This window comes from Enhydra lutris, unplaced genomic scaffold (genome assembly GCF_002288905.1).
Source record: "Enhydra lutris kenyoni isolate GAN:26980312 unplaced genomic scaffold, ASM228890v2 scaffoldscaffold1, whole genome shotgun sequence".
In the NCBI taxonomy this organism is placed as follows: domain Eukaryota; kingdom Metazoa; phylum Chordata; class Mammalia; order Carnivora; family Mustelidae; genus Enhydra; species Enhydra lutris.
The window spans coordinates 103781714-103793839 of NW_019154085.1; the positions used below are offsets into that span (position 1 = coordinate 103781714).

At 49.5% G+C, this 12126-nt stretch overlaps 1 protein-coding gene across 1 annotated transcript in view; it reads right to left on the reverse strand.

Annotated features, from left to right (window-relative positions):
• LOC111140948 (secretin receptor) overlaps positions 1-4753 on the reverse strand; it is a 73086-nt gene extending 68333 nt beyond the window's left edge. The window contains exon 1 of the mRNA XM_022493221.1: positions 4685-4753. Within this exon, the coding sequence (XP_022348929.1) occupies positions 4685-4753 (69 nt within the window). The remainder of the gene's footprint in view (positions 1-4684) is intronic.
• Positions 4754-12126: the final 7373 nt, after the last annotated feature.

Consider the following 12126-nt stretch of genomic DNA (forward strand, 5'->3'; position numbering starts at 1 on the left):
TGAGGCTGACTGGGCCTTGGGATATTATTATTTTCTGGAGTCCACAGGAAGGCTGAGCAGCCCTGTTTGTAATGTAAGCAAGAAGATAGGATCTGAGTGTTGTGGGTTTTACCTTGGGCTGCAGGTTGTCCCAATACCTGAGTGAAGGTCAGTGGGGAGAAACCTTGGCTTGCTAAATAAAGGCAGGGAAGCGAGGAGCAAGTTGCAGGACACTGGAGAGCGCCACTGTGGTGGTGTCGCTCTCACCCTGGTTATGAAGTAGGGGCTTTCAAAGACGGGTACCAGGGGGCGCCTGGGTGGCTCAGGGGGTTAAGCCTCTGCCTTCGGCTCAGGTCATGATCTCAGGGTCATGGGATGAAGTCACATGTTGGGCTCTCTGCTTGGTGGGGAGCCTGCTTCCTCCTCTCTCTCTTCTGCCTCTCTGCCTACTTGTGTTTTCTGTCTGTCAAATAAATAAATAATCTTAAAAAAAAAAAAAGGACGGGTGCTAGGAAGAGAGCTCCGCCCTCCCTCCTCCCTGCAGCAGGCTAGAGGAAGCCATAGGGCAGGGGACCAGGTGGAGAGGTGGGCTCCATGGGACCACTGAAAGATGATACCAAAGCTAAGAGAAGAAGATCCCTAAAGAGTCTGGGAAGTGCACCACCTGGTTGATTGATTTTGTGACCCCAAGCTCATCTCTGGCCCCTTTAATAAAATGCTGGTGTAATTCATCTTTGTGTTTTATAAATTGATTAAATTAAACAGAAATGAATGTCACTTTGAGAGTGAATTGGGAGAGAATTTTGTGACAGCCCCTTGGGGACAGAGACCAGCGCAGGCCTCTTTCTGGGAGATGCCGGTGCTGGTTAGGAATCCCGGAGTTGGGTCCTCACATCACATCTGGGCATCTGGGTGGGCGGCCCTGACTAATGGCTTCACCTCTCTGAGCCTCCGCTGCTTCTTCTGCACAATGAGGGTTATGAGAATAAAGTCAGATGCTGCGGGCAAGGACTTGGGTGAGTATCTGGTGACGGGAGTGCTGGATAAAGGAAGTCCTTACCAACTTCCTCATGATTCACATTTATCTTAGAGATAGTAACAATTCCAAAAGAAATCCACAAATATTTCCCCAGAAAAAGAGAAGGTGATTTTTCAGGAATATAAAAAATCCCAGGGGCGCCTGGGTAGCTCAGTGGGTTAAGCGTCTGCTTTTGACTCAGGTCATGATCCCAGGGTCCTGGGATCGAGACCCGCGTCAGGCTCTCCACTCAGAGGGGAGCCTGCTTCTCCCACTTCCTCTGCCTGCGATTCCCCCTGCTTGTGCGCTCGCTCTACCTCTGTCAAATAAATAAATAAATTCTTTCAAAAAAATCCCAGAGAGCCTCCTCTGAAGAGTTGTCCATAGCCAGCTCCTCAGGTGACCCTCGCTGGTCTTCCTGAAATTCTGCTTCCGGTTGTCACAGAGCTTGTCAGCCCCCGGAAGCAGGAGCATCATGGGCTGTTCCTCCAAGCCAGGACTTTTTCTGTCTCTGAGCCATCCACTGAGACAGGATGGAGAGATGAGGGAAAGCGAGAAGGAGGCTGGAGAAGATCAAGCCCATTGTTGCACAAGCCATTTTGTCTGCAAGTGGGTGTTCATCGGGTATCTGGCTCCGATTCCCTGTCACCAAACCCATGGTCCTGAATCCCACATGCAATAAACCACTATTGCTAGTTCTGCCTGTGCCTTTCCCCTGACACAGGACAAGCCTTAAGACAGTGTTTCTTGACAGGGGGAGTTCCGCCCTCCTGCTTCCCAGATGACATCAGGCAACGTCTAGAGACATTTTTCTGTGGGCACGACATGGAGAGGTGCTACTGGCTTCTAGTGGGCAAAGGCCAGGGATGGTGCTAGATGGCACACAATTCACGGGAAAGTCCCCCATGACAAAGAAATCTGTGATTCCCCTCTTTCTTCTGTGTCCCCATCATTTCTTCCCTATGGCTTTCTCTATGCTGAGGGAGGGCCGAGCTCCCTTCCTGGCACCCCTTGCTGAAAGCCCAGATTTAATATCCAGGGTTACAGTGTCAAAGTTAAGAAACCTCACTTGAAGGAAAAGGCAGCCCTCTCCACCCCATTTAATTCACTAAGGTTATCAAGCTGGCGGTTTGCCAGCTGCCAAGGATTTTAAAAAGCCTTACCTTGAGTGACTGTTTTGCATTGGCCTGATACACTTATGTACAATTTTCTAAGCAACTTGCCTTCAAGATGTCCTTGTTTATTACTTGGCACCATATGGAAGTGCCCCAGTTTAGGACACTCCTTTGGGATGTCATCATTTCATTCATTCATTCAACCAACACACGCTCACTGAGCTCCTCCTTACACTGTGACGGGCTCTAGGGAGAGAGGATGAATGAGACAACATCTCAAAGTGTTCATACTGGGGAGCAGGACAGGGACAGATGTGCTGGTGAATAATCTTGATCTCGTTCCAATTAAAGGTCCTCATGAGATTCATGGGAGTGGGACAGCAAAGGGAGGCGTGATCCACGTTTCCTACGGAGGTCTCAGAAAACTGGCCCCTTCAGCCATAGTCACTTTCTGGTTTCCATTTACAAGTGACCTTCCTGACACCCCTTCACTGTGTGGAAAGGCAAGGGGGTAGGCTGGGTAGCAGTAATAAGCAATTTGGCCTAATGATGCCTCGTTAGGAAGATGCCTATAACCTCATTCAATGGGGGAACCGAATGAATAAAAAATTGTTCAAATGTCCTTAAATCTCTAAATCAAGTGTTTGAGTCAAAGAAACAGAAGGTAAACAGGGTTTCAAAGGCTGGGAAATACTCCAACCAAAGTAGGTCAGTTCTATTCTTATTTATTAAAAGAGTTCTTGCCAAGAAGTATAAGAACTCAGGTCTGGATAAGCCCATAAAATACCCAGAGGATGGAGACTTAGACACAGGAAAACCATCTTGTGATAATACAAGGCAGGACATGAGTGTATGAAAATGACATATAAAGACCAAGAACGTAAGGGAGAGTGCCCTGGGTGACCAGGATCAAGAGATCTGGGTTCTAGCCCCAGCTCCGCTGCTAACTTGCTGGCTCAGGGCAGCTCTCTTTTCTCTGTGGGTCTCAATCTGCTCATCTGTAAAACAAGGGAATTGAACCAGAGGATCAGGAAGAAGCCTTCCAAGGCACACTGAAGACTCGCACCAAGTGAAAGCTCTCATTTCCCCCTCTGCTTATTATTGACATAACCTGGGGTCCCCCTGAGACTAAAAATGTAGGTACAATCTCAGTCCTGAGGCCAAGCCACCTGGTGATTTCTTCTGACAACCTCAGGGTTACTGCAAATACTTAATTAGGAAGGAGAGGGGAAGGTGATAAGGGGGAAACTATTAGCTCTTCCATCCCTGGGCACTGAGTAACAACATACCCAGAGGCTTTGAACTGTCCCCAGCGTCCTGGGTGGCATTTCCCCACACTGGGAGTTCAGATTAGTGAGTGGGTACTATTGTTCTAGCATCTTCCAACCACCAGGCCCTGCCACTGGTGAGAAGAGGCTCCAGGGTTACAAGGGACCTGGGAACGAGGGTCCTAAATTCTACTTTTCCAAACTACGGCTGCTAGAATGTCACCAAGCTGTGAGTATCAACATTCCCATTAGCTCTGGGAGGGAACATTTTTCTTATAATCAACCAGGAGAGGACTACAGGAAGACAAGGTCATTGGACACCAGGAAGGACTCACCCAGGACAGAGACTGGAGACTCTGAATTGGGTCCCCAAGCACTTTTCCTGGGGAGTTCTTGGGACAGAGGCCTTGAGGGCCAGTTTGGAATGCTGGTGGGAAGAAGTGGTTATGGAATTTGCATCCCCCCCTCCACACACGCACACTTCCCACACCACCACCCCCTCCCCATTCCTTCCATCCTGGCTGTCTGGGTGCAGCCACTCATTCACAAATCCCAGTGGGAGAGGCCCTGGATTCCAAGGAGTTCCAGTGGGAAAGGAAAACAAGCCACCCCCTCTGCCTTTCTCTTCTTTTCCAGCTCCTCCCTGGAGCCCCCAGACATTCAGACATTAGGGAGCCAGATCCCAAAGGGGAGGGAGGGAGCTGCAAACGGTCCCACCATAGACTCCAGATGTTCCAGCCAGAGCTTTCTGAGGTTTTCTTTTCTGCAGCCCGTGTGTGTGCATGTGTGTGTGCGTGCGTGTGTGTGTGTGTGTGTGTGTGTGTGTGTGTGTGTGTGAGTGTGTGTGTGAGAGAGAGAGAGAGAGAGAAAATGTCAAGGCTTTGGGACCGACAGACCTGGGTTCCAATCAACTTTCCCTAGGGCAAGATTTTTTGGTCTCTTAGAGTCTCTGTTTCCCAGTTCATAAAGAGAGGGGGTGACAATATCAACCTGGACAGCCGATCAGGAGGTTTCAATGAAATAATTGAGGCAGAGTGCCCAGCGCACAATGGGCTCTGCCGGGGCGTCTCCAGTGTTTCCGTCGAGGCACAGCCTGAAGGAAGGGATGGCGTTTATCTTAAGACTCGCTTTGCCCTACGCACTTGCTGTTTTACTCTGGGGGCGAGGCTATATGGCGAGGAGCTGATAGAGATGATCCTGGAGGGGGAGCAACGGGGTGTAAGAGTTCCCCCTGCTCGGCGGAAGATCTGGGGACTCCCCCACGGCCACTCCGCGTGGGACCCGTGGAGGGGAGCGGTACTCACCGTGTGCGCAGCGCAGGCCAGCAGTAGCAGCAGCGGTGGCGGCGGCCACAGCAGCAAGCGGGGACGCATGGTGCCCCGCGCGCTCCCCGAGGGGCGCCTCGACGGCCGCCCACCTGTGCGCACCCCGCGGCCTTGGAGCTCAGCGCCCTCCGCGGGGTCCCGCGCCCCGGCCGGTCGACGCGTCCGGAGGAGCCATGGGTGGGTCACCCGACCCGCGGTGAGCCCCACGACTGCTCCTCCTCGGAAGAGGTGGCGGAGCGCTAAGCCGCCCAGCCCATGGATAAGGACGCGCGGCGCTGCCGGCGCTCCTCCACCCCGCCCCGTCTGGCAGGGGGACGGCGCGCCAGGAGCACAGGGGAGGAGAAGGAGGAGGAGGAGGAGGAGGAGGGAGGGCGCGGGGGGGCCGTAGCCGGCTCCCGCAGGCTCAGCCCCCGGGCGGAGGGGACCAGGAGAGGGCACGCTGCCTTAGCTGCAACGCTGCAACACCCCGGAGTCCGGAAAGGGCGCTAAGTTCCGGGGCAGCTCTGCCTCACCCTGGCTGCCCGCGGATGAGCGACGGATGACAACTTTTCGCGTCTCGCCTCTATTGATACCCACATTCGGGTTAAAAGAAGGTTGTGCCAGTGCCCTGCAGACATAGAGGGTGCTCCGTAAATGCCTTGGCATTTATCGGGTGGCACAGCGACGTGGCACTCCATCTCCAATTTTCATTTTGTGTTTCATTATTAAAGTCATACCCGCTCATTCTAGAAAATTTTCATTCCCATGCGTGCCATCGCACAAGGCGGTGTGAATGATCAGGTGAGACTCAGGTGGATCCTGTGGGACACCCAGGCGTTTTGGGGGGCTGCACTGAAGATGAACCCCTGGAGGCTTTGTGCTCCTGGTGTCCTCAGGCAGGTCTCCCTACTCTGAGTGCCAGAGGACTTGGAGGCTGGCTTTTAGCCTCTCAGTACAAGGTACCCTTAAGTGGCTCTTACAGACCCAATTTTTTCTTTCTCTGTTTTTGTGCCCATTCCTTTCCTCTTGGCTCTTCCATCTTGACCTTTCTCCCCGCACTTTTGTAAGGGTCTATTTAGCCAGAGCGGCCCCATCCTGGTTGAACTGCCATTTTGTTGTTTATGCTGTAGAACTTAAATTGACCCTGCCTACCCGCCCCCCCCCGCCCCACCCCCGCCAGGGGAACTTACTTAAAAACCAGTCCCGGAAACCAGTCCCACGTAACAAAGTCCAAATACAAGGGTGGGTCAGGTCAGGTGGAGGTATTCAATCAGTGGGGGCAATACTGTCTCTTAGCTACCAAGGAGTATGGGCCCTGCCCTTTGGGCACCTTTTGGGCGCCAATTCTGACCAAGGTGATAGGCTGGTTCAAATGTCTACTAGGGTAAATTGTAATTCAATTGGTCACTTATGTGTGACCTAACATGATTGTGCAGCTTTCTCTGTGTGTTACAATCTCATTGGCCACCTGTGTGTGACCAGGCCCAACCACATGGCCTTTGCTCTATAAAAGTTAGCCTGTGAAACAGAGAGGTCGCCCTCTCTTGTAAGAGGTGCGGCCCTGAATGTTCGGTTTGATTCTTGATGCTTGGCGCGAAATAAAGCTTTGCTTGACCTTCGCTTTGTATCAGTCTCGCTCCTTTAATCACAGACCCATTATTGGCGGACCCAACATTGGGGACCCAACACTTTAAGTACACATCAACCACTTGAGTTCCCCCCAATCCCCTTAGGGACATTATGCCTGTTTGACAGAGAAGGGCACTGAGGGTGCAGGAAGGTCAATGATGCTGCTGGGTCTCCAGAACTCAAAAGGTCAGATGGGAAAGCCTGGTTAACCCTGATACCCTGATTTTCTGCACCTGACCTCTGGTTAGATGCCTAATCTACCCTTTATTTTATTTTATTTTATTTTATTTTATTTTATTTTATTAATATTATTATTATTTTTAAAAGACTTTATTTATTTGACACAGAGAGAGAGAGAGAGATCACAAGCAGGCAGAGAGGCAGACAGAGAGAGAGGGGGAAGCAGGCTCCCCACCAAGCAGAGAGCCCGATGGGGTCTCGATCCCAGGACCCCGAGCCGAGGGCAGAGGCTTTAACCCATTGAGCCACCCAGGCACCACAATATTATTATTTTTTAAAGCTAACTTGCTCTCAAAGCAACATATTCTAGCCCTTAGCAGCCTTCCTTGCCTGAAGAGGCTATTGATAAGGTAAGGTTGGCAGATCGCAGCAAAAATAGAAGGGGGAAAAACTGCTTTCAGCTCTCAAGTCCACAGTCAATGCCCAGGATATATCAGCCTAAAGTATATATGAACATGAACTCCTTTGTAAGAACTTCTGCTGCAGAAATACTCACCCAAAGACTCAGTGCACTATGTGCAAGGATGTTTGTGGAAGCACGAGTATGGTAGTGGAGAATAGGAGATGATGTCTGTGGAAAGGGAACACACTGCCCCACCCTTGATGTTTCCTTCCTCCCTGAGTGCAGCCATTAGTATAATCCTCCTGAACTTTCTGTACCCCCTCATTCAGGCCCTCCCCCTATCACACACACACACACACATGCAGAGGTGGGGAGAGCTCTATGTGACTCATGCATTTGGGGTAAGGACTGGCATGAGGTTCTGCATCCTGCCCAGACCTTTCCTTTGATAGCTCCCCCACCTGCAGAAAGCCTATAAGTGGATCATCCTCCCCAGGTCAAGACTGGTCAAGGCTCTGCCTATGTTCATCCAGTATCACCAGTGACAAGGTGGTCTAAGTAATTCTGCAGTTCAGTTTCAGAAAACCCGCTTGCCCACAGGTATAAACGCATACTCCAAGATCAGCTTTATTGCTCATGAAAGTGATATTTGACCTTATCTGTCTTGAGCTTCTTTCTTTTTTTTTTTTTTTAAGATTTTATTTATTTATTTGACAGACAGAGATCACAAGTAGGCAGAGAGGCAGGTGGGGGTGGGGAGAAGCAGGCTCCCTGCTGAGCAGAGAGCCCAAAGCAGGGCTCGATCCCAGGACCCTGAGATCATGACCTGAGCCGAAGGCGAAGGCTTAACCCACTGAGCTTATTTCTTAAATGGTTCAAGACTCAGGCTGGAAAGAATGTTGTTGCTCCCTAAATGTACATCAGAAACGCATGCCATGGGGACTTGCCATTTTTACTGTATAGACTTCGTGTTGCTCAAATATTTTCTGTAACCACTGTGTGTATTGCTTTTTTGATAGGAAGAAATGTCAAGAAAACAATACAAAAATGGAATCTGTGCTCTGTACCGGAGCCTCATGATCTCCGGTGAAATAGCAGAACCACATTTGTTCTGGACATTTAATAAATTCTGGCCTGTGGCACGCCATTCTTCCTTATATGGGAGGCTCTGCCTCTCAGAGCGTTGAGAAAAGGGTCTGAAGTGTTTAATGAGAAGCCCATTTACAAGCCACCGATGCAGTTAGTGGCCTTAGAAAACCTATCTGAGAAAACAGTTTCATAATAGGGGTGGAAGGAAAGAGGGAGGGAATTAACAAGGTAGTTAGCACCTGCCAGGTGCTAGCTGGAGAACCTAGAGTGTGTTACCATAGCTAGTCCTCCAGGATTGTATGAGCAATGTTTACTTTCCTTGATCAATGAGATGGGAACTCATGGCTTAGGGAAGATAAGTACTCACCTCCAATAACACAGCTAGCAAGGGGGCAGGGGCAGGATTTGAACCCAGGACTGAGGGCAAAGCCTCTGCCTTTATCTTTTGCACTGTACTAGGATTCCTTTCCATTATGAACATGACTTTATTACCCTCCAGCTTCCAAAGTGTTTTGGTACGCATCATCTTATTTGACCCTTAAAACAGCCCTGTGGGGGTGGCGGAACCAGCAGCCATAACCTGGCAGGAGAGGGAGAACACTTTGCACAGGTGGTTTCACTGAAGAGTGTTTAATGAAAGAATCATTGAGGTGCCGGGGTGTGGGAAAGGTTAAGGGAACCAACAAGGGACAGTGAGGTGCCAGGGACTAGCAATGACGAACCTGAAAAGGATGGCAAAACTCTTTCTTTGATGAGACTTGAGCTCAACTCCTCAGAGCCCTCTTCTCTTCTAGGCCAGGACCCCTCTTGTCTCTGGCCTGCCCAGCCCAGTCTCAGCAAGAGTCCCACCATCCTCAGCTTAGTGAGAATCCCTTCAACTCTATTTTTTTCCCCCTTCCATCTCTTGATAGATGACCATCCTTGATTTCTGATTAAGTTCCTCATCTCCCACCTCTGGTGTCTCAATCCTGGCCTGCCTTCTGCAAGAATCCTGCTAAGTCCTGCTAGCAAGAATCTCCCACCCTTGATGTCTCCTCTTTTTATTTATTTTTTTTAAAGATTTTTATTTATTTATTTGACAGACAGATCACAAATAGAGAGGCAGGCAGAGAGAGACACAGAGAGAGAGAGGAGGAAGCAGGCTCCCTGCTGAGCAGAGAGCCCAATACGGGGCTCGATCCCAGGACCTTGAGATCATGACCTGGGCCGAAGGCAGAGGCCTTAACACACTGAGCCACCCAGGCGCCTCTTGATGTCTCCTTTTAATGATTTTCTTTCCCCTGTCCCCATCACCCTGCTCCTTGGCCATAAATCTCCACTGGTCCTTGTTGTGTTCCAAGCTGAGCTGGGTTTTTCTTCACTGTTGCAATACCCCCAGAGTAACAGTCTTGAACAAAGTCTTCCTTACCATTTTAGCAAGTGTCAGAATAATGTTTTCCTTAACAAGGGGCAAGGAGAGAAAGCAGTGTCCCAAAAGTTGTCAAGAGCTTTCCTGGAGGGGCGCCTGGGTGGCTCAGTGGGTTAAGCCGCTGCCTTCGGCTCAGGTCATGATCTCAGGGTCCTGGGATCGAGCCCCGCATCAGGCTCTCTGCCCAGTGGGGAGCCTGCTTCCTCCTCTCTCTCTCTGCCTACTTGTGATCTCTGTCAAATAAATAAATAAATTCTTTAAAAAAAATTTAAAAAAAAAAGAGCTTTCCTGGAGTCACCATTGGAACTTAACCATAAAGGGAAGCAGCCACTGTCAAGGCTATGGCCCTGACAAGGGGTCAGGTGGTACCATAAATACCCCCACCTCCCTTCTCCTGCCCACTGATCTCCTGGCTATGTCTTTCATTGGTTGAACACAACCCAATGTCAGAGACAAGGCAGACAGATGAGAGAGAGGAACTATCCAAACACTTTACCTGTCAGACGAAGAAGGGAGAAAATGGGTTTGGGAGGGAGGATGCAAAAGGAGAATAACCCCAGTTGGAAATATTACACCCATTGAACAGATGAAGACACTGAGATGTGATGAGGCTATAGCTCAAAATCCCACATTTGGGAGGTTGCCTTGCTGGTACCAGAACTCTGGTCTTCTGGTCCCCAGCCCTGAATTGTTTCCATCCCCCACGCATCACCCCCAACTTTAGTGATGGAAAACCACAGCAAGTATTTATTATCATTTCACAGCTATGGGGGTTGACTGCCCTCAGCCAGATAGTGCTTATTCAAAGTGTCTCCCAGGGGGAGTTCAGGGGCTCAGTTGGTAAAGCAGCAAGCAGCAAGCAACCTGGCTCAGGTTTAGATCTCAGGGTCATGGGATTGAGCCCCAGTAGGGCTGCGTGCTCAGCGGGAAGTCTTCTTAGGACTCTCTCTCGCTCTCCCTCTGCACCTTCCTTCATCCCCTCTCAAATAAATCAATAAATCTTGAAAAAATTTAAGTCTCTCCCAAGGATACAGTCAGACTGTGGCTAGGACCAGAGTTACCTTGAGATGTGCTTGGTCACATGTCTGGGGCTGGAGCAGCTGGGGCTCCTCAGGTATCTCCTGCTGTGTCTGTGTGCTTTCTCCACCTGGTCTCAGTGACAGGCAGCTTCCTAGAGGCTCATGATCTCAAAGGTGTGCATCCCAAGATCGAGTAGGAAACTTGTGTTGTGATTGATGTTGTGATTGATGACCCAGCCCTGGAAATCCCCCAGGACTGCTTCTCTTGCTTTGTATTGCCTACATTGCCAATCTGTCTATCATTGTCACTAACTCAGAAAAGGAACTGGTGAGCCCTGGCAGGCTCCACTGCCAACTGGTTGGGTCGGGGGGTGGGGGGAGCGGACGCGGTTGGGGGAGATCACAAGATGGGCGGACAAATTGATTGAAAGGAGAGAGCTCCTGGCTGGGTTTGCCCACACTGCTTCTCAACCAACTCAAGATAAACTTGTGTGCAAGAGGAGCCAATAACTCCAGAGATGAGGGTTTGGAAAAGAGAAAGGGAGACATTTATTTTGAGTGCCTGCAGCACAGGGAGGTGGCAGCTCAATTCTTAACAACGGATCTTCCCAGCCCACAAAATGTGATGGGATTTGATGTTTGAGTACGGGAGCAAACTGTCAAGAAAGAATCCTTAAGATGTTTTCAGTGCAAAAAAGTGGTTTTATTAAAGCACAGCGACAGAACCCGTGATCAGAAAGAGCTGCTCTGGGATTTTAAGAAGCAACTGATTATAGGCTTTTAAGCTGGGAGACAAAGGAAGTTTCCAAAAGGACTTTCATATGTGAAAGAAGACTTTACAGGATCCTGGAGGCCTGGCTATTTTCAAGCTAAGGTTGTTTTCCTGTAGCAAGGTATTAACATTAAGACAGTTGGGAGTTTCTGGAGGAAGGTCCTACTATGCCTATCTCAAGTATTTGTCCATGGGCTGCGGGTTATAAGGAAATTTAATTTTATCTACTATTCTTTTGCCTTTGTTCTCCACATCAAGATGGACATCTAGAGTCTTACAGAGAGAGCTTGTGGGGGGGGGCGGGGTGGTGGCATGCAACAGAGCTGGCAGAGAGCGGTGGTCATAGTGAGGGTTGATATGTGTTCAACCCACTATCATGGTGGGGAAGGGGTAGTGTGGGATGTGGTCTTCTAGGTATTCCATTGCTATGAGGGCTTTTTTGCTCTGGCAGCTGAAATATTCCAGTTATTGCAAAATGTCTTGTCAATGCCTCAAGAAAGTGCGATAAGAAAAAAGCACAGTGGTTTTAAGTTAGAGCTGAGTTAAGGGGTCTTGACTATTTCTGGTTATAACTGTTGGGGTCTATAGTTGAGCAAGAGGGTTCACTGACATCCAGACAAAAGCCTGCCCAGATCAAGGTAAGGCAGCATAGACTCAACCTCCTGATGAGAGAATGAGAAGATTCTGGAAGAGCGTGTGAAACCATAAATACCATTTTGATCATTGGGGGGAAATACCAAAGTATACACTCTCTAAACTTCATTATAACCCCCATGAGTGATGGAGAGGGGCCATCTCTCTGTCTCTCTCTTTTTTTTAAAGATTTATTTACCAATTAGAGAGAGAGTGGGGGTGGGGGACAGAGGGAACAAGAGAATCTCAAGCAGACTCCCTGTGATTGTGGAGCCCAACCCAGGGCTCGATTCCAGGATCTTGAGATAA